Below are 25966 nucleotides of genomic sequence, written 5' to 3' on the forward strand. Positions count from 1 at the left end.
TAAGAGAACTCTACTGCAAACAGAACTATAACAGTGCTTTTTAGAACTAAGCTGGTCTAAACCCAGCAAGGTATACCTGCAAAAAGCTGCAGAGTCAATACATTTATTTTTTTCAACAATATTTACTGAGCACCACCACTACAACACACCAGATACTTTTCCAGGCTCCAAAGACTAGCAGTGCACAAAATAAACTTAACTCCCAACCAAGTACTTCTACCTTGTAGGCCACAGGCTACAGCTTGGGATCCACAAACCTAGGTGAGCGACTAGTCTATAAAATGAATGTTTAGCACATTTTCAAATGCATATAGATGCTATAGTAATTACTGTACATTTTTAAAAACAATGAATTTGTACTAGCCTTTAGACATTATTTTCTCCTTCAATAACATAAAGGGGGATGTTTTGAAATATTTTAATATTAAAAAGGGGGGTTTCTCACACTTTAGTAGGGACTACCTTTTAGCAGGAACTATCACTACAGAACAACTTACTTCTCCTAAGCTACAATTCAAGGAGATGCCACTAGGTGAACAATAGTAATATTTAGGATTTTATCAGTGTGGTTGATATGAGAAATTCAACCAGTTACTCCATTGGTATAAAATCTTTTACTTAATTTTTGATTTTTTTTTCAAGACAGATTCTCCCTCTGTCACCCTGGGTAGAGTACAGTGGTGTCATCATAGCTCACTGCAACCTCAAACTCCTAGGATTAAGCAATCCTCTTGCCTCAGCCTCCCAAGTAGGTAGGACTACAGGCACATGCCAGCACACCTGGCTAATTTTTCTATTTTTAGTAGAGACGGGTGTCACTCTTGCTCAGGCTCGTCTCAAACTCCTGAGCTCAAGCGATCCTCCTACCTCGGCCTCCTAGGGTGCTAGGATTATGGGCATAAGCCACCATGCCTGGCCAAAAATCTTTTACTTTAAAACATTATGCATTCTAGTATTTCCAGTGTGGGTTTTTTTTGTTTTTTTTTTTTTTTGAGACAAACTCTCACTTTGTTGCCCAGGCTAGAGTGAGGGCCGTGCCGTCAGCCTAGCTCACAGCAACCTCAAACTCCTGGGCTCAAGCAATCCTGTTGCCTCAGCCTCCAGAATAGCTGGGACTACAGGCATGCGCCACCATGCCCAGCTAATTTTTTCTATATATATTAGTTGGCCGATTATTTTCTTTCTATTTATAGTAGAGACGGGGTCTCACTCTTGCTCAGGCTGGTTTCGAACTCCTGACCTCGAGCAATCCACCCGCCTCAGCCTCCCGGAGTGCTAGGATTACAGGTGTGAGCCACTGCACCCGGCCATATTTCCAGTGTTTACATACTTAAAAATACTGAGATAAGATTTTTAGAAATATAATACCACCCAGTTACAAATTCATGTCTTCTTTCCTTAATCCCAATTGGTTTCAACCGTTAGTTAGCTCAATACTGGATTTTCCTATTATCCCCATTGTTGTTTTTTTTTTTAGTTTTTGTTTCTTTTTCTTTTTGACCCATCTTGTTCTGGATGTGTATCCCCATTGTTAGGACTTCCCAGAACTCTATTCTCCACTTAGACCATACTCTGGATTGCCAGTCTGCTCTGGCATCAAACCTCTCAGGTTTCTGTTTATAGTTCTAGAGAAAGGAAGGAGGTTAGTATCCCTAGAGGGGTAATTTTGATAAGCCTGTGCCTTATAAGGAGAAAGGCAAACTATAGCTTTAGCTTTGACTTCCCAAAGTCAGAAACATAAGAGTCAATCTCACTTCCCAGATTTATAATCATTTCATCAAGGAGTCAAGAATGTTGATATCCAGATGCTAAGGAAATTCGAAACTTAAATCTAAATTGTACCATTCCATTAATCAAAAAGATTTAAAATAAAAGAATTTCAGGGATAGAAGAAATATCTCCCATATCTTGGTTAGGCCTATAGCTTCACTGATTAAACATAAATATTACGGTAGTTATGGGAAGGATAGGCCTCATCTCCAAACTGGGTAGTGTTCCTGTGGACCAGGTCAGTAGTCCGACAAGTCAGTCACTAATGAACAGGTTATGGCAATCTGGTAGACTAATACTAATGTAGTTAAGTATATATATATATATATATATAACATACTCTTGACTTAATTATATCCCATCTCTGAACCTCAGTAGTAAAGTTATATGTGTCTTTATTGAGAGACTTATGAACCCCTCATGACTTATGATCCATTTCCAACCCTGGACCTAGGGAATATGATGAGCTGTATTGCAGAGTAACACAAGTAGCTGAAATCAGCATCTTTAAGTTGACTCATCATGCATTTCTCTAGATAACATCAGAAATCAAGTAAATACCAGACTTAGAAATAAAATCACCCTCTGATCTCACCACCTATTTTTTAATCTTATTGTTTTGTAATAAAATTTGGAGAAAAACAGCAATGATAAAATTTTCTTCTAAATTCATCTAGAGATTAGACATAAAGCAAGAAGCTAATACGAATCAAGAATAGCTCTATTTTTATTATTATTTTGGGGGAACTTCTAGAGTAGTTAAGATCCCTATCAGAAGAACTCACATAGTTAATTAAAAATGCTCCTTTTAGGCCCTGCGAGGTAGCTCCCACCTTTAATCCTAGCACTCTGGGAGGCTGAGGCGGGAGGATCACTCAAGGTCAGGAGTTTGAGACCAGTCTGAGCAAGAGTGAGACCCCATCTCTACTCAAAAAAAAATAATAGAAATTAATTTGCCAACTAAATATACATAGAATTAGCCAGGCATGGTGGTGCATGCCTGTAGTCTCAGCTACTCAGGAAGCTGAGGCAGAAGGATCACTTGAGCCCAGGAGTTTGAGGTTGCTGTGAGCTAGGCTGATGCCATGGCACTCTAGTCCAGGCAAGAGAGCAAGACTCTGTGTTGAAAAAAAAAAAAAATGCTCCCTTGGCCAGGCGTGGTGGCTCACACCTTTATCCCAGCACTTTGGGAGGCCAAGGTGGGAGGATCACTAGAGGCCAGGAGTTTGAGACCAGTCCAGGCAACAGAGTAAGACCCCACTTCTACAAAAAATAACAAAAAATTATCCAACATGGTGGCACACCCCTGTAGTACCAGCTACTTGGGAGGCTGAGGCTGGAGGATCATTCAAGCCTAGGAATTTGAGGTTGCAGTGAGCTACGATGATACCACTGAACTCTAGGCCTGGGCAAAAGAGCAAGATCCTGTATATAAAAAAAATTTTTTTTTTTAATTAGCTAGGCTTGGTGGCTCACACCTGTAGTCCAAGCTACTTGGGTGGCTGATGCAGGACAATCCCATGAGCCCAGAAATTAAAGGTTACAGTGAGCTGTGACTGAGCTACTGCACTCTAGCCTGAGTGACAGACCAAGACCCTGTCCCTAAACAAAATAAAAATTAAAAAAATTTTTTAAAAAGTGCTTCCCCATAAAGGTGCTGTTGAAACAGTGTACCAGATTTCAATATTTCCAAGATTTTACCTTATTCAGTTCTAGCAAGTGACAACAGCTCTTAACCCTTACTTTTAGGCTTTGGCTGTAAAGTTGGTTATATGATTATAGAAAAACATACTCTAAGTTATAAGTAAATGGGCCTGGGCTCGGTGGCTCATGACTGTAATCCCAGCTACTTGGGAGGCTGAGGCAGGAACATCACTTGAGGCTGGGAGTTTGAGACCAGCCTGGGAAACATAGCAAGACTTTGTCTCTAAAAAAATAACAATTAGTCTGGGATGGTGGTGCATGCCTGTAGTTCCAGCTACTTTAGAGGCTGAGGCAGAAGGATCCCTTGAGGCCAAGAGTTTGAGGCTGTGATTGCAGCACTGTCCTCCAGCCTGGGTGACAGAGTGAGACCCTATCTCTAAACAAAAGGAAAAAGTAAATGGATTCCTTAATTATTTCATTGGCAAGTGACAAAAGTCTATTTGAGAAACCAAGAGAAAGACGTAAGATGACTAAAGTTCACATTGTTGTGCCCCTTATTGAGAATTGTTTAACTCAGCAAAGAAAAACATGACTTATACCAACCAAAAACACATTTGCCCAACAAATTGTGTTAAGAGTCTGGGGAAAGAGTTAACCTACTAAAGTTAAAAAATTAAAACACACACACACAAATAAGACTTTCAGTGGTACTCATTTGTTTTCCAGTTACATATTTTTCTACTCATAGCAGTTAAAAAAATTCCCGTATTTGATAACATAAACTACCATTTGTTACCAATTAAGTTAATAAATAACTTAATTTGCCATGGCATAACTAAGAATAAGCTCCTATTTTTTTCCCTTCAGATAAGTTTTAGGATGACTAAATTTTGAAAAAGGATATTCTAACCATAATCTGTTTATTTTCTTCTCTTTATAAAATCAAATAAAAGGGCCTGCATCTCCAGTTGTCAAACTTTTCTATGGTTTCCAATGACTAAGAATTTTGCCCATGGAAACTTTCCCAAGAAGGTTTATACCAAGCTGCAGAAAATATTCTGTTAAGTTTCTTTCTTTTTTTTTTTTTTTTTTTTGAGACAGAGTCTCACTTTGTTGCCCAGGCTAGAGTGAGTGCCATGGCGTCATTCTAGCTCACAGCAACCTCAAACTCCTGGGCTCAAGCAATCGTTCTGCCTCATCCTCCCGAATAGCTGGCACTACAGGCATGTGCCACCATGCCTGGCTAATTTTTTCTATATATTTTAGTTGGCCAATTAGTTTTCTTTCTATTTATAGTAGAGACGGGTCTCGCTCTTGCTCAGGCTGGTTTCAAACTCCTGACCTGGAGCAATCTGCCCACCTCGGCCTCCCAGAGTGCTAGGATTATAGGCGTGAGTCACCCCGCCCAGTCTCTGTTAAGTTTCTGAAGCATAAAATTTTCTGGCCGGGCGTGGTGGCTCACGCCTGTAATCCTAGCTCTCTGGGAGGCCGAGGCGGGCGGATTGCTCGAGGTCAGGAGTTCGAAACCAGCCTGAGCAAGAGTGAGACCCCGTCTCTACTATAAATAGAAAGAAATTAATTGGCCAACTAATATATATATACAAAAAAAAAAAAAATTAGCCGGGCATGGTGGCGCATGCCTGTAGTCCCAGCTACTTGGGAGGCTGAGGCAGGAGGATTGCTTGAGCCCAGGAGTTTGAGGTTGCTGTGAGCTAGACTGACGCTACGGCACTCACTCTAGCCTGGGCAATAAAGTGAGACTCTGTCTCAAAAAAAAAAAAAAAAAAAAAAATTTTCTGTTAAGTTTCTATTTCATTAGAAGCTTGACTTTCGGGCAGGTGGGAGGGGGGCGGGTATATACATATATAATTAGTGAGATGTGCACCATCTGGAGGATGGTCATGATGGAGACTCAGACTTGTGGGGGAAGGGGGGAAATGGGCATTTATTGAAACCTTAAAATCTGTACCCCCATAATATGCCAAAATAAAAAAAAAATTATATATATAAAAAAAAGAAGCTTGACTTTCTTTTAGAAGGGAAAAAAAGAAATACAGTTTCACATTTATGTATGTTTCTATATGTTCCCAATAGTCACCTAATAAACAAATAGAACCCTACACTGTCAGAATTAGGATTTAATATGAAAGTTTAAGGTATGGAATAGAAAAATATCAAACTTCTAAAATTAAAACATTAATTAAGTCATGGCAGGGCGTGGTGGCTCACACCTGAATCCTAGCACTCTGGGAAGCTGAGGAAGGCAGATCGCTCCAGGTCAGGAGTTCGAAACCAGCCTGAGTGAGACCCCATCTCTACCAAAAATAGAAAGAAATTAATCGACCAACTAAAAATATATATACAAAAAATTAGCCAGGCATGGTTGCACATGCCTGTAGTCCCAGCTACTCGGGAGGCTGAGGCAGCAGGATTGCTTGAGCCCAGGAGATTGAGGATGCTGTGAGCTAGGCTGATGCCACGGCACTCACTCTAGCCTGGGCAACAAAGTGAGACTCTGTCTCAAAAAAAAAAAAAAAAAAAGTCACGACATTTGAATACTTTAAGATTTAGATAAAGCTTTTACTACCCAGTGTTGAAAACAATGTTTATACCAAGATCTAGATTTTCTAAATTTCTGGTACCTTAGAAGTTCTATGTTGGAAGATACTCTAAGCTCCAGGTCCTTTTACATTTGATCCCCCAATCAACTCAGAGCCAAGGACCCTCCCACAGTTAACAAAAACAACAACAAAAAAAATCCTGTGAGTCCTTGCCTTTGCCTTTTCCACCCACTGGATTTGGAAATAATCCAAGTAGTGTATCTCAGTCACAAGAAATTCCAGACCTAGCTAGACTGATTACCTAATGGCATATGCCAAATTGGTTGTTCTCCACATTGAAAGGTCCTGACATGGAGTAGAATGTAAGTCCTTGAATATTTTTCCTTTGTGGAGCTGTGTTAAAGGTATGTTAATATGTTAAAGACTGATAATGGCATTGCCTTATCACCCCTCAGATCACTGACCATATTAGGAACAAAGTCTAGGGCCAAGCACATGGAAATGTATTTATGTAAACTTAATCACATTGGAATTTAAAAAAAAAAAAAAAAAAAGGAAATCACACTATTCTGTAACAAATTGAATTAATCAGATCTTTTTCTTAGGCTACAACCCGAAATAATTTCTGTCTACCACACCCTGATTTGTGTTCTAAACAAATAACTTCCTTAAAAACAAAAGAACTCTTTCTGACCTCTAAGGCAGGAATTAGAAGCACTGAGGCCCAGTGAAGTCTGGACTACTGGCGAAATCCAAACGCCTTGCAAGAGCTTTATGCTTTCCAGCTGGGACATACTGGGACAAGGGGAGAAGTCTTCATTTGAGTGATCCACTATATAGACACAACCAGTCTCTTACAAGACTTCAGTGTCGCAAGGTAACCTGAGTGAAGATGTTTTACACAACACCAAAATGTAGTAGCCCCAGTTTCCTATTTTGGAGTAACTTGATGCAGCAGTAAGAGTAGGTATCACAACTTCTATGATCATTCTGGTCCTTGATGAAAATCACTATGTACACCAAAAAATAGTTGTAATTTAAAAAGAAAGTTTTCCTTCCTTGTCATTCCTGTATGCCAGGGTACCATCAATAAACTAAAAGCATGTTTTATACCTCTTCAATACTCAAAATGGTCAGAGACGTTACCGTAAAATGTTTTACAGTATGATATACATACATCATACAACAGATAACTCAAGTCAATCTAATGAGGCCAATTCAAGAGAAGAGGATTCTGCCATTCATATCAACTCCCAGAAAATCAGATATAACCAATTAGAGTTTCTGGATAAATACAACTTAGTTAGACTCCCACAGGAAAACACATGCCAATTAGAGGTCCCTTCTGTAACTGTGCACATAATTGGCCTCGGACTGTTTGCTCTAATGCTCCAACTGGAGCCCAGCTTAAGTAGGCTCCTCTGAAGCAATGAGTAAATTGGATTTTCTGCCAGTGTCCAAGTGTCATTACAGAACGGCAGCAATCTCCCTAGTAGAAGTACAATAAATTTGTCTATTTCTATTTGACAATAACGCCAAGAAAAACTGTAAGACTCAGCATATACAAGACCAAAATTTTGTATTTACTATTATTGTAGATGTGCACTGGAAAGTGATGTTCACATGTATTATATACTAACATCTAGCTAAGGAAGTCAATAACCTATGTAGCTTTTACAACACAAAAAGCTTTGTACTCAATGTAAATCAAACTTCCTTATTGAAGAAAAAAATTGAAAGGTATAAAATGAATCAGATATTTGTCTTTGTGTTAAGTTCCTAAATATAGCACGAACTTCTCACTGAAAGGAATATAAAAAAAAATGTGTTTTTTAAAATAATTATTTAAAGCTGTATATATAACACATGCTCTTTGTTAAGATTAAAAAATATAAAAAGGCACAAATAAAAATGAAACAAAAAGTCATGTTAATCCCACCATTAAAGAATGGTAAGTATTTTGGTACATAGTTACAGACTTTTTCCCCTAGAAATGTAAAGATTTTTACTAATTTGTGGTAAACATACCAATGTATGCTAAAGTTGGATTTCTTCAGCTTACTGGTGTATATCAGAATAGTCATTTCCTGTTAGAAGTCTATGTACTTACCTTTATTAACACTATTTGCAAATCTTAACTCTGTTAGCCCATTCCTGAATGTTCCTATACTCACTGGATAATTTATTTTTACTGTTTAATAAACATCCCACAGCCAAAATTCTGTGCTGGCTACCCATTTTATTTCGAAACCACTAATGAAGTACTAAGATTTTAGTTCCAAATATACATACAGAAAAGACCAATGTGATTTTTCTTAAACCAAGGCAGCTTAAAAACTTTTGCTTTTATTCCTCTTTTCCTTCTCCAATTTTATAGCTGCTTCTATAACCAAATAATCTTGTTTTAAGACTGACTTCTTATTTACTCAATGAACCTTCAAATCACAGCACGATGGGCCATTTTAACCCTTTGCACTCGGATGTCGAGTGTGACTCGACATGGTTAGCAAAAATTATAGACATTAAAATTACTCTTTGAATGTATCAATAGTTTGAAATATTAAAAAATCCAAATAAATAAGTTTGTATTAAAAGAAACTCCAGTTTTTTATTCTACTGCTGCGCTTTGTAAAATCTGGGGTATTTAAAAAATTAAATCCCGAGAAGAATAAAGGAATCGAGAAAAAAAGCAAGCAAGTGCAAAGGGTTAAGCACTTGTTAAGAGACATGTATGAAAACTGATATGTAGAAGTAGCTGACCTGAGTAGAGACTAGCCAGCTGTGGTAGCTTACACCTGTAATCTTAGCACGTTGGGAGGCAGAGGAGAGAGGATGGCTTGAGGCCTGGAGCTCAAGACTACCCTGGGCAATATAGCAAGACCCCATCTCTACAAAATATTTAAAAATTAGTCTTGTGCCATGGTGGCACATCCCCGTAGTCTCAGATACTTAGGGAGGTTAAGGCTAGAGAATCACTTGAACCCAGGAATTCAAGGCTGCAGTGAGCTATGATTGTGCCATTGCACTCTAGCCTGGGTGACAGAGTGAGAGACGCTGCCAAAAAAAAAAAAAAAGGAAACAAAGAAGAAAAAGGAAAAGACTGTCCAAAAGACAAGGATGCCTTACCTTATCTGCATAAATTGGAATATCATGAAATGGAGATATATATTGTCCTTTTTCATTTTCTGCAAAATCAATTAGAAGTTATTACTGTGATGAATTATTCAGCAAAACGTACACAGTACACATTTTTTTATACAAAGATTTTATTCTTACACCAGGAAAACTGATTGTACATTTCACCTTTCCTGACTTTCCTCCAAGACTGGGTTGGGTTTTCATCCTATGGATTCCATAGGCATCTAACAGGTATTAATTTCTATACTGAGAGCAGGAGTGCCCTTATACACCTCTGTATCCCCTGGGCCTAGCAGTACCTAGTATACAAAAGGTGATCAAATTGTTTTGAATTGATCTTACATCACTGAACAGTTTACAGAACTATTATGAAATACTTGGGGAGAAAGGAGGGGAACAATATGCTAAATTACAGAAGATGCTGCTTTAAGCAATACGCCATGAAGACAGCACACCATCTGAGATTATGATTTTCCTTAAAGATAATCAAGTTAATTTCTACATTCTAGAGATCTGACTATATAAAAGATAACTTTTTAATCTTTTGTTAAAAATAGAGATAGGTCTTGCTATGTTGCCCAGGCTTGAACTCCTGGACTCCAGTGACACTTCCACCTCAGCCTCCTGAGTAGCTGGGGACTACATGTGCATCTGGCTCAAAACATAATCTAAAGACTTCCTCACTATTCTTTAGGAAACCTAAGAGCTGTCTGCACTGTATCCCTTCAAGTTTAAAAATCAAAGTGGAACAGGAAAAACAGAACAGCGATCACCCCCAATCCTATAAAGGTCCCCTCAGAGTGGACTGTGACTTTGTGGTCCTTACAACCAACCCTTATCAGAGACTGACAAATGTTAACATTATAAAGGTAAAAAAGTTTACTTCTATTTAGGAAGGATGCTAAGAAATCTGTGTCTTTCCAAAAGCACTTAAAATTTGATAATGATATAGTAGGTTATAATTATTGGTACTTCTTTTTTTTTTTTTTTTTTTTTTTTGAGACAGAGTCTCACTTTGTTGCCCAGGCTAGAGTGAGTGCCATGGCGTCAGCCTAGCTCACAGCAAACTCAAACTAACTCCTGGGCTCAAGCAATCCTCCTGCCTCAGCCTCCTGAGTAGCTGGGACTACAGGCATGCGCCACCATGCCCGGCTAATTTTTTTCTATATATATTAGTTGGCCAATTAATTTCTTTTTATTTATAGTAGAGACAGGGTCTTGCTCTTGCTCAGGCTGGTTTTGAATTCCTGACCTTGAGCAATCTGCCCGCCTCGTCCTCCCAGAGTGCTAGGATTACAGGCGTGAGCCACCACGCCCAGCCCTATTGGTACTTCTTAAATTCCAGAGAGTTCTATTTGATAAAAACAGCTACCTTAGCCAGTGCCAAAGTCAAGGAAAAGCTTTGTTCTCCCATAATGGCCATCAAATACTCACTGCCAGTAAATAATCTAAGTAAGAGTAGTATGTTTGTTCTGCATATGTAACTTGAAGACAATTACCCAGATAATCCCCTGACCTTCAAACTAGAGTCTCTGGTGTAGGCGCCTCCTACAGAGAAATTCTGGAATCAACACTATTTCCAGAAAAAAGTTCAGTGAGTTATTTGTCAAAAGTTCTTGCACTGCCTTTGCTGCTTAATTCTGAAATTAAATAAAAATGTGGAGTCCCACTCTTCCTGGGTTTTACCTGGTAGCTTTAGAGTTAGATGTGCAAGCTTTAGGGTTTACTTTCCTCTTCCTCCCACACCAGGCTACTTTTTGCTGGGAACTTTGTTCACTTGTTCAATATGCATTCCCTTTCGTCCCCTCTACTCCCACCCTTCCATGCCCTTCACACACCAACTCAGAGTTCACTGCACCTGCCCATTTCCTTCCGAATAAAACTCAAAAGAGGTTAATATTAGAAGAGCCTTTGGTGACACATTTTTGAACACCTACGTTATCGCCTATAATCTATTTGCAGTGTGGGTGTGGGTGGGGTGGAGGAGAGAATTAAGATAAACCCCCAGAAGGCCTGGAAAGTGGCTCATGCCTGTAATCCTAGCACTCTGGGAGGCTGAGGCGGGAGGATTGCTCCAGGTCAGGAGTTCGAAACCAGCCTGAGCAAGAGCGAGACCCCATCTCTACTATAAATAGAAAGAAATTAATTGGCCAACTGATATGTATAGAAAAACTTAGCCGGGCATGGTGGCACATCCCTGTAGTCCCAGCTACTCGGGAGGCTGAGGCAGTAGGATTGCTTGAGCCCAGGAGTCTGAGGTTGCTGTGAGCTAGGCAGATGCCACGACACTCACTCTAGCCTGGGCAACAAAGTGAGACTCTGTCTCAAAAAAAAAAAAAAAAAAAAAAAGATAAACCCCCAGGTAGCTTTCCTCCACCTGCACAGCACCTGCCAGCCTGCAGAGGTGCAGGACTTGGGGTAGGCACCCAGTGGACGGCGATTCCTGATCAAGGGTGAAAACTTGGCACTTTCTTACTCATGCTTCCCTGATTGACGTCACCTATTTGACCTGGGGGGAACAGCTTTCTGTTTCATAAGGAGCATTCCCAGCACCAGCGCTGAGGGAAAACACGCGGCGGGAGACTCAGGAGCACTGCTAGGACCCCTGAGGATGGGTCCAGCGCCTCCACTGGCTCCGATCTGGGCCTCAGTTTCCCCGTCTGTAAAACGAGCCGACAATCTTAGCTACAGAGGCGGAATTAAGGTCTTTAGAAGTCATCGTCCCCGCCCCCCGTTCCTCCAAACCTAGCAATCCTCTTACGGGGATTATTTTACCTCCAGGCACCTTTCTAGGGTGACTCAGTGATTTCCTTTTCCCATCAGACCCTGCCCGAGCCGAACACCTGCGAAACTAGCCCGGTCCCGATTCGGGTGCTCCGGAGCGTGTGAAAGGGGAATATTTCCCTTTAGCAGAGGGATGGCCGGAGGCGGGCCCGCGCCGTCCCGCCCGCAAGTGTGAGATGTGAGGGCCGGCCAGGCCCCGGGGACCGGCCCGAGGAGCCGGGCCCGCGCCGGGGACAGGGGGATGAGCGCGGGCCGCAGCCGCCCGCGGGAGGCGAGGCCCGGGAATGAATGGGCAGGCGGGGAGGGAGGGCCGCCGACACTCACTGAGGAAGACTCGGTAGTCGAGGGTAAAGGGCGCGGCGCGCTCCTCGCTGCTGAAGCCGCTCATGGTGCCGGAGACCAGTCGCCGCCGCCGCCACCGCCACAGAGCCACCAGCCCGCACGCGGCGCCGACTGACAAGGAGAGTCCCACGCCTGCGCACTGTGAAGACCGGCGCGGCCACCAGGGCGGAGGGCAGCCTTTAACTCGGCTCGCCCTGCGCCCCACCCGGCCGGGCCCCGCCTGCGCGCAGACGCACTCGCCCTGCCCGCGCACCCCCCCCACTCACTCTCCCGGGCCCCGCCCCTCGGGCCCCGCCTCCGCGCACCGGCCCCTGGCTGCGAGCCCCGGCCACGTGGCTGGCGGCCGGCGCCTCCCGGGGCGGCCCGCGGGCTACGGGCACTGGCGCGGGAGGGCAAATGCGCAGACTCTCGGCTTGGACCAGCCAGGAGTTGACCGCCGACCTCTCCTCCGTCACGCACACGGGTAGCTCACCTTTGGCCTTCACACACACCCACCTCCCCGCAGAGCAATTCCTTATCTCGGAAGGTGTTGATAAGCACCGGTCTTAAAGACGAGAATTGCTCGCATCCATTTTAGCATAGTTGAGGCAAATTACTGACACCTCTCATGGCTACCGGTCAGATTCCGGCTCTGCTTTCTGGTGTATGGCATCGGGCTTTTAACCTCTCTGACTCAGTTTCTCATCCGGGAAACGGAGATAATGATAGTAACCGTGTCACGGTTTGTTGGGATGATTAGCTCAGCCTATATGCCAAGAGTAGGAGCAGAGCCTGGCTCGTTGTAAACACTCAGGAAGTGTAATTATTATTCTCAGCCTCCCCAGTGGGGGAGGACTTACCCTGCCCCCTCCCTGCCCAACCCCCTCTGGGTCCTCAGGGACTTAATACGGCAGGTCTGGGAAGGTCCGGGCGTGAGCTCAGTGTCCCTTGAGGCATTTCTCTCAGCGGTAGGCTCCTCTGAGGTTGTTTTCCTAGTTCTGTTTTGTCATGTCAGGCCAGACCCCAAAAACTAAAGTATGACTGAGGCTATGGGCAGATATTTGCATCACTTACTTATTCAGTCCTAAATGTGGGGAAAAAAATATATCAAAATCCCAATTACAAGTTAGGAAATTATTATGCACATTTCGAAGAGTGCCTAGTTTTGTTTTTTTTTTTTAAGTTTTTTGATAGGTACGGTTTCCTTAAATAATACTGTTTTTGTAGGACATTAAAGATAATGTGCCTTAAAGATATTTTGAGTTAAACTCTTTTTTCAAAACAATGTCTATTGTATAGGATGAGATGTATGAGTATTCAATGAAAACCCAGTAAGATAATTTTCTAGTTAGTTATAGTGCCCCTCCCTTTGTCTCCATCCAACTCCCAGACCCCACTGACACACACTAACTTTTTTTTTTTTTTTTTGAGACTGAGTCTCACTTTGTTGCCCAGGCTAGAGTGCTGGGGCTTCAGCCTAGCTCACAGCAACCTCAAACTCCTGGGCTCAAGCAATCCTCCTGCCTCAGCCTCCCGAGTAGTTGGGACTACAGGCATGTGCCACCAAGCCCGGCTAATTTTTTCTATATATATTAGTTGGCCAATTAATTTCTGTTTATAGTAGAGACGGAGTCTCGCTCTTGCTCAGGCTGGTTTCGAACTCCTGACCTTGAGCAATCCGCCCACCTCGGCCTCCCAGAGTTCTAGGATTACAGGCGTGAGCCACCACGCCCGGCCCACACACTAACTTGTACAAGGCTTTGATTCACTGACCTCTTGAACGTTACACTATACTGTTGTGCTGTAGTTAGAATACAAGGGCAGACAAAAAACCAGTGGAGCAGTAGTTTAGTCAATAATACTATGTAGGCCTGAAAACTGAAAACATATTTGCTGAGTGAATACTAAGTAGGATCAAGTCTGGAGAATTTTTTAAAGGAATGCTCTTTTGATTGAACTGCTCTGTCATTTTTCTGCCTTTGGGCAGACAGAACCAATTTTCTTGGAAAAACCCAGAATCCACTTATGAACAGACAGAAATGATGCAATAATGTGTTACGCACACTTTCCCTTTTGCCTCCTGCCAGCTCAGAGCAAGATAATAAAGTCTAACTGAGCTTTGGACTTGCACACTAGCTCTTGTTTCATCAAATGTATTCAGAAAACCAATCGACTCCAATCCCAGTAAAACATCCAGCCCTGGTGCCTTGAAACTTTCCCTTGCAGGCAAGTGTACTGAGAGACCGTGCTCTATTTTTCATGTCTACCTAGGGCCTAACACAGTACCTGGCCTGCAGTAGATGTTCAGTGAATCTTTGCTGGACCAATGGTTGGAGGAATTAATGACAAGGAGGGGAAGATACCTTCTTAAGTGTATTAGGTTGACAAAGGAGGAGTGCATCTGCTCTCAAACATTATCTTTCTTGCTCTGTAACCAAGTCCAGTGACACTTGTCAGTCCATATCTGTCCCTTTTGCTGAGGGTGACCCTATTGGATATCTCCAATTCTTGATGCTCTCTCTTCTTTGGATTATGAGAAGATTCTCTTCTGATGTTCTTCCTACTTCTCTGGCTTTCTTCTCGTGTTCTCTCTCTTTCTTTAGAGATACCCTCTGTCTAGGTTATTTATATCTTTGGCATCCACTACCAACTATAGGTCCTATAACATGAAAACTTTCAAATCTATAACTAAGTTTTATTTAACACTTACTGTAGTCATGCTCTGTGCTAGGTGGTAGGGATGTAGCTCCACAGGCCCTTACAGAACTTATGGTCTAGAGGGAAGACAGGCTTAAACAAATAATAGAGATAAATTTAGGCCAGGCGCCTTGGCTCACGCCTGTAATCCTAGCACTCTGGGAGGCCGAGGTAGGCGGATCGTTTGAGCTCAGGAGTTGGAGACCAGTCTGAGCAAGAGGGAGACCAGGTCTCTACTAAAAATAGAAAGAGATTAATTGGCCAACTAAAAATATATAGAAAAAATTAGCCAGGCATGGTGGCACATGCCTGTAGTCCCAGCTACTTGGGAGGCTGAGGCAGGAGGATTGCTTGAGCCAGGAGTTTGAGGTTGCTGTGAGCTAGGCTGATGCCACGGCACTCTAGCCCAGGCAACAGAGTGAGACCCTGTCTCAAAAACAAAAACAAAAAAAAAAAAAAACAGTTAAATTGGAAATTTCTGTGACTTGAAACCAAAATATCTTGCCAATGAGTGGATGTATCCTCCTATTACAGGGAAAAGAGTGAATAATTGTATAGGTCAGGTGGCTCACACCTGTAATCCCAGCACTTTGGGAGGCTGAAACAGAAGAATTGCCTGAGGTTAGCAGTTTAAAGCCAGCCTGGGCAACATAGCAAGACCCCATCTCTAAAAAAAAAAAAAGTGAATAAATAGGAAACAATAATACAATCTTGTACAACTCTGACAAGGAGCTTGAGACACCTAGTCTATAGGGGTTAGCTCCCCTGCCCACCTGTGGCACAACAAATACAGCTGAGCAAGGGAAGGGAGTAAAGAATGGGTATGACAACAGGGGCTTAGGATAGCAATAAAGTTGGATGAGAAGGCAGCTTGAAGTTGCATTTGCATAGTCCATTATATAAGACAGAAAAAACAAGTTTCCAGACTTGTCAATGACAAATAGTGAAGAGGATCTTGTAGAGCTTATGAGGAACTGAGGGAGACTAAAGTCTAAGTTGAGGAGCCTGGTGGGTGGTTAGATGTGAGGCCTGGAACTCAGAAGAGAAAGGTTGGCTGGAGCCATTGATTTGGGGAGTTGAAGCCATAGAAGAAAATGAGATCACCTAGGGGAAATCTGTGGGGTAAAAAGAGCAGAGGGAGGGCCTGGAACAGAACCCCAGGGAATCTCAATATTCCAGGGATGGATGGCAGAAGAGGAGCCAACAGGCCGGGCGCGGTGGCTCACGCCTGTAATCCTAGCACTCTAGGAGGCCGAGGCGGGCGGACTGCTCGAGGTCAGGAGTTCCAAACCAGCCTGAGAAAGAGCGAGACCCCGTCTCTACTATAAATAGAAAGAAATTAATTGGCCAACTAATATATATATAGAAAAAATTAGCCGGGCATGGTGGCGCATGCCTGTAATCCCAGCTACTTGGGAGGCTGAGGCAGTAGGATTGCTTGAGCCCAGGAGATTGAGGTTGCTGTGAGCTAGGCTGACGCCACAGCACTCACTCTAGCCTGGGCAACAAAGTGAGACTCTGTCTCAAACAAACAAAAAAAAAAAAAAGAAGAGGTGCCAACAAAGGGGTCTGAGAAGGAATGCCAGAGAGATGATAGGAGATAAAACTGGGCAGTATATGGATGGGCGCAGAGGCTCACACCTGTAATCCCAGCACTCTGGGAGGCCGAGGCGGGAGGATCACTCAAGGTCAGGAGTTCAAAACCAGCCTGAGCAAGAGCGAGACCCCGTCTCTACTAAAAATAGAAAGAGATTAATTGGCCAACTAAAATATATACAAAAAATTAGCCAGGCATGGTGGCGCATGCCTGTAGTCCCAGCTACTCGGGAGGCTGAGGCAGGAGGATTGCTTGAGCCCAGGAGTTTGAGGTTGCTGTGAGCTAGGCTGATGCCATGGCACTCTAGCCCTGGCAACAGAGTGAGACTGTGTCTCAAAAAAAAAAAAAAAACCCTGGGCAGTATGGTGTCTTGGAAGCCAGGGAAAGAAGAGTTTTTGAGGGAAAGGGGATTGTCAACCCTTATATATAGCTGCCTTCTAGACTGCTCTGCTTGGCTGGTCCACAAGCATCTCACATTCACAAAGTCCAAGAATGAGCTCACCCTCTCTCTAGTGAGTCTCCTCTGTCAGTTAGTGATGCCATATCTGCCCAGTCAGCGAATCCGGAAGTTCCTCTAGCTCCTCCTGGTTGACCTCTGCAACAGCCACTGGTGGTTGCCCACCCAGCACCTGTTCACTCTCCCTTCTTTCTAACAGAATTCTGTTCAGACATACATCCACCTGCCCCTGTATGTCCATGTGCTTCAAAGGACTCAGTGCCAGCCTCCGCCCCAGGGGAAGATCCTGATTAGTCTAAATTAATTATGGTGGTTCCATTCATTGTGCCTGTGACTGGTTTGCTCATGGGTATATGACATGGTTCTGGCCAAAGCAATGTGAAGAGAGTGTGACAGAGACCTGGGAGAGGTTCTCTTGCTTCTGTGAGTGATACACAGCTCTTCTGTTGGACATTGTCATGGGACTGGCCAACCACTGCCTTCCAACCTGGAGGAGAGGTAGCCTGTAGGTAATATTGATAGACCTACAAGGAAGATGCAGAGTGGAAATCCCTTAACTGTTGATGATGTCATTGAACTGCTGAATTAACTGGCCCTGGAGCTTCCCTGCCTCAGGTCTTCTTGTTATGTAAGATAATAAATTGACTTTGTCGTTGTGTTTAGACCAGGGTGATTCAGAGTATTCTGTTTCTTACAGCTGAAAAACATTCGAAGGGATACAACTTCTCAATAGTCTTTCACCCTCTCCCCCAGACTAATGAGATTGGATGTTGACTCTAGTTCCAGGATAGGCCTTAATTTGCCTAAATCAGTCATTGTAATCTCATCTCATTAACTGTTCAGGAACCCTGTCCCAGAACATGGGATTCAGAACGTGGCATTGCCCTGGCCATAGGGGTTGGTTCAGTAACGGGTACCTGACCCAATCTGAGCCATTAAGAGTTGCTCCTTCCTTCTGCTCTTAGGGAAGGTCATGACAATAGAGATTCCTAGCTCCTCTCCCACCCCTCTCTCTCCTTCTCTCTCTGTCTCGATGTAAACAGGAAAGCATGTAGCTCAGATTGCTGATGGCTTCTCTACACCGAGGGAAGCAGACTCAGGAAGAAGTTCACATCATAGATGGTAAAGAAGAGGAATGGCAGTAACCTGGGTCTTAGGTGACACTGTTGAGCCCCTGGAGCAACCAGTCCTCTCTGCACTTGGCTGATATGTTAGCCATTGTATCCTTTTTAGTTTTAGCTAGTTTGAGTCGAGCTTCTGTTAGGGGCAACTAAAAGCATCATAGAAGATGACCCATCCCCCAGCATGCTACTGGACCAGGTAACGCTGAACTGATTTCTCAGACATCTCTAGAACTTGTTGCCCCTTCTCATCCCTACTTCCTAGCCAATCTCAGATTTCCCACCTGTATTCCTGCAAATACCTCCTACTTTACTGGCCTCCAGCTCCATCTCCCTCCCTCCCTCTCTCTCTACATGCTGCCAACATGAGCTCTAAAAGATGAAGTTCTGAGTGCATCACTCCCCTGCTTCAAACCCTCCTCTCTATGTGGTTGTCTCTAACTTGTTCTTTAGGACTTTTTCAAGCTTCTTCTGGGAACCTTTTATTGACATCCCTCAGGCTGTTCTCTGACTTCTTTGGCCAACCGTGGTACCCCCATTGTAGAAAGCACCATGCCAACCACATTATGATTTTTCTCTATTCTGTCTCTGCTCACTGGTCTGTGGTGTGGTCCTGTGACTCAACAGACACTAAGTTTGTTGACTGAATACAAACTTAAGTTTCATCTAAACTGTCTCATGTACTTATAAATGGGGAGTTAACCAAACAGGTAATTTGTTATAGTGTTAAGAACACTGGACTACAGTCCACAAAGCCTGAAATTTTGTATTGCTGTTAACACTTATGAGCTATAGGGACCTAAATCATGTGCCTTAACCTCCACACAACTCAATTTCCCACCTGCAAAATGGAAATACTGCAGTTATGTTGGTGGTAACATAAACTACTGTCTACCTCTGTTGAAGGGATAGATATTTTGCCTGAAAACTTTTCATTCACAGTGAAAAAGCAAAAAGGGAAAAGTTATTAATGCAATGGAAAGTAAAACATAAACACCAAACTCTTTTATAATGAGTTTATTTTCTATAATTTATAGCGTAGGTAATGGGATCATTTTGCAAAGACAGGGCCTAGAGGAGAATAAAGGAGGTGATTATGATCATTAGAGGTGGCTTCAAGGGACCAACAGATAGCACTATGGACAAACAGAATACATAACACAAAATGCTTTTCTTTGGGGGCAGTCAAAACACATAAATGTAGGTTGCTCAGTCACTAAAACAGATTGACTTGGCTGTTCTAACTGCCACACAGAAAGGAAGACAGAGAGGGTGATGGGGGAGAGTGATTGCTCCTCAAACAGAGAGTGATTTAACACCACCACTGGCTATGTGACAGATAAACTAATTTGCCCAAATCACTAAGCTTGGGTTTTTCCATCCACATTAATTTGGTTGCTTGCACATGACAACAGCATCATTTGTTGATGACAGGATTCAAAGACCTGGGCATTGCAGCTAGCAAGAGAACACAAACAACTCAAGGCAGGACACTACAGCCAGTTCAGCAGCTTTAGCTCCTTCAGTGACCACAAGGGCAGGGGAGCCCGTGGCTGCCTTCAGGGCTTGATGTGGTGTTGGATCAAACTATTAATACATTTAAACCTTTTACCTAAACTTCTGGTATTCCTTCCATCTCAAATCTTTGGAAGCCATTGAATGTGATGGAAATGTGGTCTTGTGGCCAAAATAGCAGTCTGGAGCCTGTGGCTGGCTGGTTTTATTTTTAGGATTATAGGAGACCTCCATCAAGCCTCTTTCTTTTATTCTGAACCTCAGTTTCCCACATGTAGGAAGGAGAGGCCACAGCAACTTGGGCAGTGGCAGAAACCTGGGCTTCATTGTCAAATGGGCCAAGATTTGAGCCTCAGCTTCAGCACCTCCTAGTTATATGACTTTTAGTAAGTTACTTCTTTGAGGCTTGCTTTTCCCATCTACAATATAGGAATAATAATAAATACCTGCTTATTTCATGACTTCATTCATTCAACATCGACTGAGTGCCTCCTATGCACCAGGCAATATCCTAGCTCTAAGCCCACGAAGGTAAGTGAAATAGACATAGCTCCTGTCCTCACAGAGCTTAGGGTCCATTGCGAGAAATAAGCATTAATGACAGACACAAAGCACTTAGTACTATGCCTGGCTTTTAACAGGTACTGAATGAGTGTTTTGAGTTGACCAGAAATTTAATTATTGAAATCCACTAGCATTTTGATATACATTAATTCCATTTTCATTGATCCCATTCCTAACTCAGGGCCTTGGCACATGTTGCTTTGTCTGGGTTCATTCCTCAGCTATTCACATGGCTCCCTCTCTCACTTTTTCATATCTGTATTCAAATGTCACCTCCTCAGAGGGGCCACACCTAACCCCCTATTGAAGTAGCCCTCTCACCTTTATCACACTATATCCTCTTATCTTGCTTTAAACACATTCTTGATAGGTTTAAAAAAACATCTATTCATGATACATACCTCTTAGATTTAGGGCAAATTTTTGTGCAAAAATCTCTATCGTATTTTTAAAAGGTAGATTCGAAGACACTTTACAATAAAAAATATAAGAATGGCCAATATGCCAATATGCACACAAAAAGAGGCCCAGCATCACTAGTCATGAGGGAACTTTAAAAAGGTTGCTACTACTTAGTGTTGGCAAGGATGTGGAACAACTGGGACACTCACACACTGCTGATGGGAATGCAAACTGTGAAGCTACTGTAGAAAACACTTTGGCAGTTTCTGACACAGTTAAACTATATATAATACATACCATGTAATCCAGCAATCTCACTCTTAGATATTTACCTAAGAGAATTGAAAACATACGTATGTATAAGGACTTATATATGAATGTTCATGGCAGCATTATTCATAATAGCCAAAAACTGGTAACAACTATCAACTGATGAATGGATAAACAAAGTGTGATATAGCCATACAATGGAATAGTACTAAGCAATAGAAAGGAATGAGCTACTGCTACATGCTGCAACATGAATGAATCTCAGAAACATCATGCTATGTGAAAGAAGCCAGACTCAAGGCTATATACTATCTGATTCTATGGACATGGCATTCTGAAATTAGATGGGTAGTTTCCTGGATACAGGAGCAGGGAGAGGATAAACTATAAATTGGCACTTTTTAGGATGATGGAAATATCTTCAGTGTGGTGGTGGCTACACAACTGTATACAATTGCTAAAACTCATCGAACTGTACTCTTTTTTTTTTTTTTTTTTTTTTTTTTGAGTCTCACTCTGTTGACCAGGCTAGAGTGCTGTGGTGTCAGCCTAGCTCACAGCAACCTCCAACTCCTGGGCTCAAGCAATCCTCCTGCCTCAGCCTCCCAAGTAGCTGGGACTACAGGCACACACCACCATGCCTGGCTAATGTTTTCTATTTTTAGGTGTTTGGCTAATTTTCTTTCTATTTATAGTAGAGACAGGGGCTCGCTCTTGCTCAGGCTGGTCTCGAATTCCTGAGCTCAAGCAATCCTCCCACCTAATCCTCCCAGAGTGCTAGGATTACTGATGTGAGCCACCGCGCCTGGCCTGTACTCTTAAAATTGGTGAATTTTATCACATGTAAATTATGCCTTTAATAAAGCTGTTACAAAAAATTTAAATATATAGATACTTATGCATAGAGAACGACTCTATACTTATCTCTCATGGTGGGATTGGGGTGCTTTTCATTTTCTTGTCTTTGCAGAGAGAGAAAAAACACAATAAAATGCCATAAACATAAATAATTGGGTTATTCAACAAGGAATCTCTTGTCGATTCAACATTGTTTGCTTGTAATGCAGCCATTTGGGTCACCTCGTTCTCATCTGTCTTTCCTCAGTGGCACTTATGAGGGGTGAGCTGAGGAAACGGATGCAATAAGGTACAGAGCTTAATAGCAATGCCTTGTCCATCCAGCCCTCGGTTTGGCTCTGACCTTGATTTTTGGATGAATACACAGTAGACTAATGGTAGGGGACTCTCATCCTACTTTGCCAACCCCGCCTTCCATTCCAACCCAGATCAACTCATGCGTCCTCCAGGCCCCAGAGAAAGTCTTCAGCACAGGGCTGGGCAGACTGTGGTTTGTGGGGTCCAGGCTGGGCACCCGCCTCTGGCTCACATTGGTCTGCTGGGTGCTGCGTGGTCTTGGTGAAGTCAAGAGGCCATTCATCAGTGGAGACCCGCGATGAGAACAACTGCTCATGCTACACACAGCCGGACACGGAGTCTCTCCAAGAGCCCCTCTGGGGGGGGGTACTCAGTGTCAACAGGCCTCTGGCCCTTTTCCCCTATCACACACATCCAGTTCATCTCCTAACTTTCCACTTGCGAAAGGGCAGTCACCTTAAGAGACCTCGCCAACCCGTAGGCAGAGGATGGCACACCAGAAGTCCACATTGCTTGCACTAGAATGCCATGGCTGCACGAGGCCCCCGACAGGGTCCACGTGTCAGGACACAGGAATCCAGTGAGGATAATAGAGCTATAATTATAAAAAATAGCTTCATAAAAATATCCCATGTGGAGGTAATACACAATTTTATAGCCACTCTACTCAAGAAGTATAGCCCAGCAGAGAGGCTCAGAGCAGTTGGGGTGGGCACAAGGGAGTCACTGCTATCCTTGAGCCTCTGCTTTGTCACCCACAAATGATAAGTTGGGAGAGACCCCAAGTTCCCAACTTTGGGTCTCTGTCCTCAGGGTTCACACAGGCACTATTTTCAGGAACTACTTTTAGTTACCTAAAAATTCCATTCATTACTCACAATAGCCAAAAGGTGAAAAAACCCAAGTGTCCATTGACAGATGAATGGATAAGCAAAATGTCCATACAATGGAATATTATTCAGCCTTTGAAAGCAAGGAAATAATTTTAGACATAGGGTCTCTCCTTGTCACCTAGGCTAGTGTGCAGTGGTGTGATCATAGCTCAAGCAATTACCCTCCTGCCTCAGCCTCCTGAGTAGCTGGGACTACAGGTATACACCACCACACCCAGCTGATTAAAATTTTTTGTAGAGATGGGGTCTCACCATGTTGCCTAGGCTGGTCTCAAGCTCCTGGGCTCAAGCGATCCTCTTGCTGTGGCTTCCCAAAACACAGGGATTACAGGTGTGAGCCACTGCACCCATCTCTGAGGGTGGAAATTCTGACACATGCTACAACATGGATGAACCTTGAATACATCATGCTAAGTGAAATAAACTAGTCACAAAATAAGAAATACTGCATGATTCCCCATGTGTATGAGGTACCTGGAGTAGTCAAAATCAGAGACAGAAAGTAGAATGGTGGGCACCAGGGGCTGGCAGGAAGGGGAGTGGGGTGATACTGTTTAATGAGTACGGAGTTGCAGTTGGAATGATAAAAAAGTTCTGGAAATGGATAGTGGTAATGGTTACACAACAACGTGAATGTATTTAATGCCACGGACCTGTACACTTAAAAATGGTTAAAATGGTCAATTTTATGTTGTGTATATTTTATTATATCCACAAAGAAACAGACTTACTCCCCACATACCCACGAGGCCTCACTACTTCATTAAAGCATCGGGTCATGCCTTCATTCAGATGAAGTCTCTGAATGGGCAGGTACAGCCTGATTGATTTTTTTTTTTTTTTTGAGACATAGTCTCACACTGTTGCCCAGGCTAGAGTGCTGTGGCGTCAGCCTCACTCACAGCAACCTCAAACTCCTGCGCTCAAGCAATCCTCTGCCTCAGCCTCCCTAGTAGTTGGGACTACAGGCATGTGCTACCATGCCCGGCTAATTTTTTTTCCTCTATATTTTTAGTTGTCCAGCTAATTTCCTTAGCTGTAGAGACAGGGTCTCGCTCTTGTTCAGGCTAGTCTCGAACTCCTGAGCTCAAGGGATCAGCCCGCCTTGGCCTCCCAGAGTGCTAGGATTATAGGCGTGAGCCACCACGCCCGGCTCTGATTTTTTTAAAAGAAATAAAAATAACAGCAAAATATCTGAATTGTGACCTATGCAGTTTTTTTGGCAGTTATCACCTTTCAAAGCATGGCATCTTTGGGGGTAATTAAACAAAGGGGCATGATGGAAAGGTTGGCTTGGGTGAGTGCCTTGGTCCTATCCCAGTCCCCCCACCCCCAAAGCCTGTGACTTTGTGCCGCGGGAGTCCATGCTAAAGGAGAAACACACTCCAGAGGAGAGAACAGATGGTGTCTTCAGACAACTCCTACCCAGCCACAGGGACAGGCATTTTAGGTTTGAGATAGTCCTTTTTCTAGCCTATATTTGGAGCCTAGAGTCAGAATTCTTCCCTATTCCCTATTCTAAATAGCTGGGAACACTCGGGCCTACGTGACACATGACACTGATACAGCACCAGAAAGGCGTGGCACCAGCTAATACCACTGAGGGGCAGGATGGCAACCCTCTCTGAGACCCTCATCCATCACCCCAGACTCCTGAAAGAGGACAGTGTCATAATAGACCTTGGCAGCCTGCTCAGCACACGGGTATAGACAATATACACAGAACAGCTCAGGGTGGAAATTACAAGAGTAAACACAAAAGACTCTCATTTCCCAGACCAAGAGCCTGGGCGGCAGGATTCTGGGCCTATGAGTGTTCTGATTCACCATTAGGCAAAAAACTTTTGGGGGCATTTCCAGCTCTCCTCCCCGCCATGCCCACCTTCCTTGAAAAGCAGCATGCAGCGTGGGAAGAACAGACCACAAATCTAATCCAAATCCTGCCCCTCGGTGGCCCTGTGACCTTGGCACTCAGTTACTTTGTGAAATGGCAAGAACAACACCTCTTTCAATCTCATTAGTATGGATCAAATGAGACAGTGTCTGGGGATATGCTTGGAGAATGTATTGTGCTACTGCTTTGGAATTTTCTTCTGCTCCTGTACTTGGAACTTAAACAGGGCTGTCATTGTGTGTCAATTAAGGAAACAATCAGAGCCTCAGAGCCCTGACCCCTGGAAATGTTTCTTTTTTGTTCACTAAATGTTTAGCAGCACAATAATTTCTACAGAGGTGAGGAGGAAAATGTCCAGTTAACTGCAGATGACTGGGGCTGTGCAAGGATCACACAAGGCGATCCCATTTTCTCCCATCTCCTGGAGAGAAGCCTCATTTCTTTAAGGTGATGCAGGTTTGCTGGATGAAAGAGCAAATCAGGGATCACCTGGTCCCCATCCTCTTTTGGGTACACGAGTTATCCGCACTGGGGGAGTGTTTAGTGTGTGTCTTTCACGAATCCCCAGAGGGCACCCTGGCTACAGCTTTGGTTGGCGGTCTTCTCCCTCTTGGTGATCTTCTCCTTCGCAGGGAGCCTGGAGGGGAGAGGCCTTGGGGAAGGCTTTGTACTTGCAGCTCCAGTGAGCAAATGCGTTTCCAAAGGCGAGACGCCGGTACTCTGCTTTCCCTTCCTCCTTGTCCATGAGTCAATAAACAGACACCTCCATATGGCCTTGCAGCTGCCTGTCACATGGTGAGTTCTTGCCACGGCCTGGGTGGTGAAGGTGGGAGGGAGTCCCCTCCTCCCTTCTCTAGCTCAGACCCAGAGCGCAAGGCCTAGATGACCCTGCAGCTGAAGCAGGGTTCCCCAGGATTCCTTCTGAAGCTGCTCAGCTGTGACAGCCTGGAAGAGAATGGCCCTGGACTTTTCTTGGAACAAAGGAGACAAATCAACATATTAAAGCTGGCAGGAGGGGCACACCTTGTCCTCCTAGGAAAGGGACAAGGGGAGGGGCTTTGGTAACAGAACAAAAGAGACCCCACCGCATGGACACAAAGCATCAAAGGACAGGTGGGCTTTGTTTTTAAACTCTTCCCAGCTGCCTCACCAGGATCTACACAGTTCACTATGCTCTACCTTA

General features: G+C 43.5%; 1 protein-coding gene across 1 annotated transcript in view; it reads right to left on the reverse strand.

Moving 5' to 3' along the window:
- PPA1 (inorganic pyrophosphatase 1) overlaps positions 1-12411 on the reverse strand; it is a 32919-nt gene extending 20508 nt beyond the window's left edge. The window contains exons 1-2 of the mRNA XM_076010072.1: positions 12222-12411; positions 9102-9160 (exon numbers count right to left, since the gene is read on the reverse strand). Of these exons, the coding sequence (XP_075866187.1) occupies positions 9102-9160; positions 12222-12285 (123 nt within the window). The 5' untranslated portion in view covers positions 12286-12411. The remainder of the gene's footprint in view (positions 1-9101; positions 9161-12221) is intronic.
- Positions 12412-25966: the final 13555 nt, after the last annotated feature.

The sequence above is a fragment of the Microcebus murinus genome, chromosome 14, assembly GCF_040939455.1.
Source record: "Microcebus murinus isolate Inina chromosome 14, M.murinus_Inina_mat1.0, whole genome shotgun sequence".
Classification (NCBI taxonomy): domain Eukaryota; kingdom Metazoa; phylum Chordata; class Mammalia; order Primates; family Cheirogaleidae; genus Microcebus; species Microcebus murinus.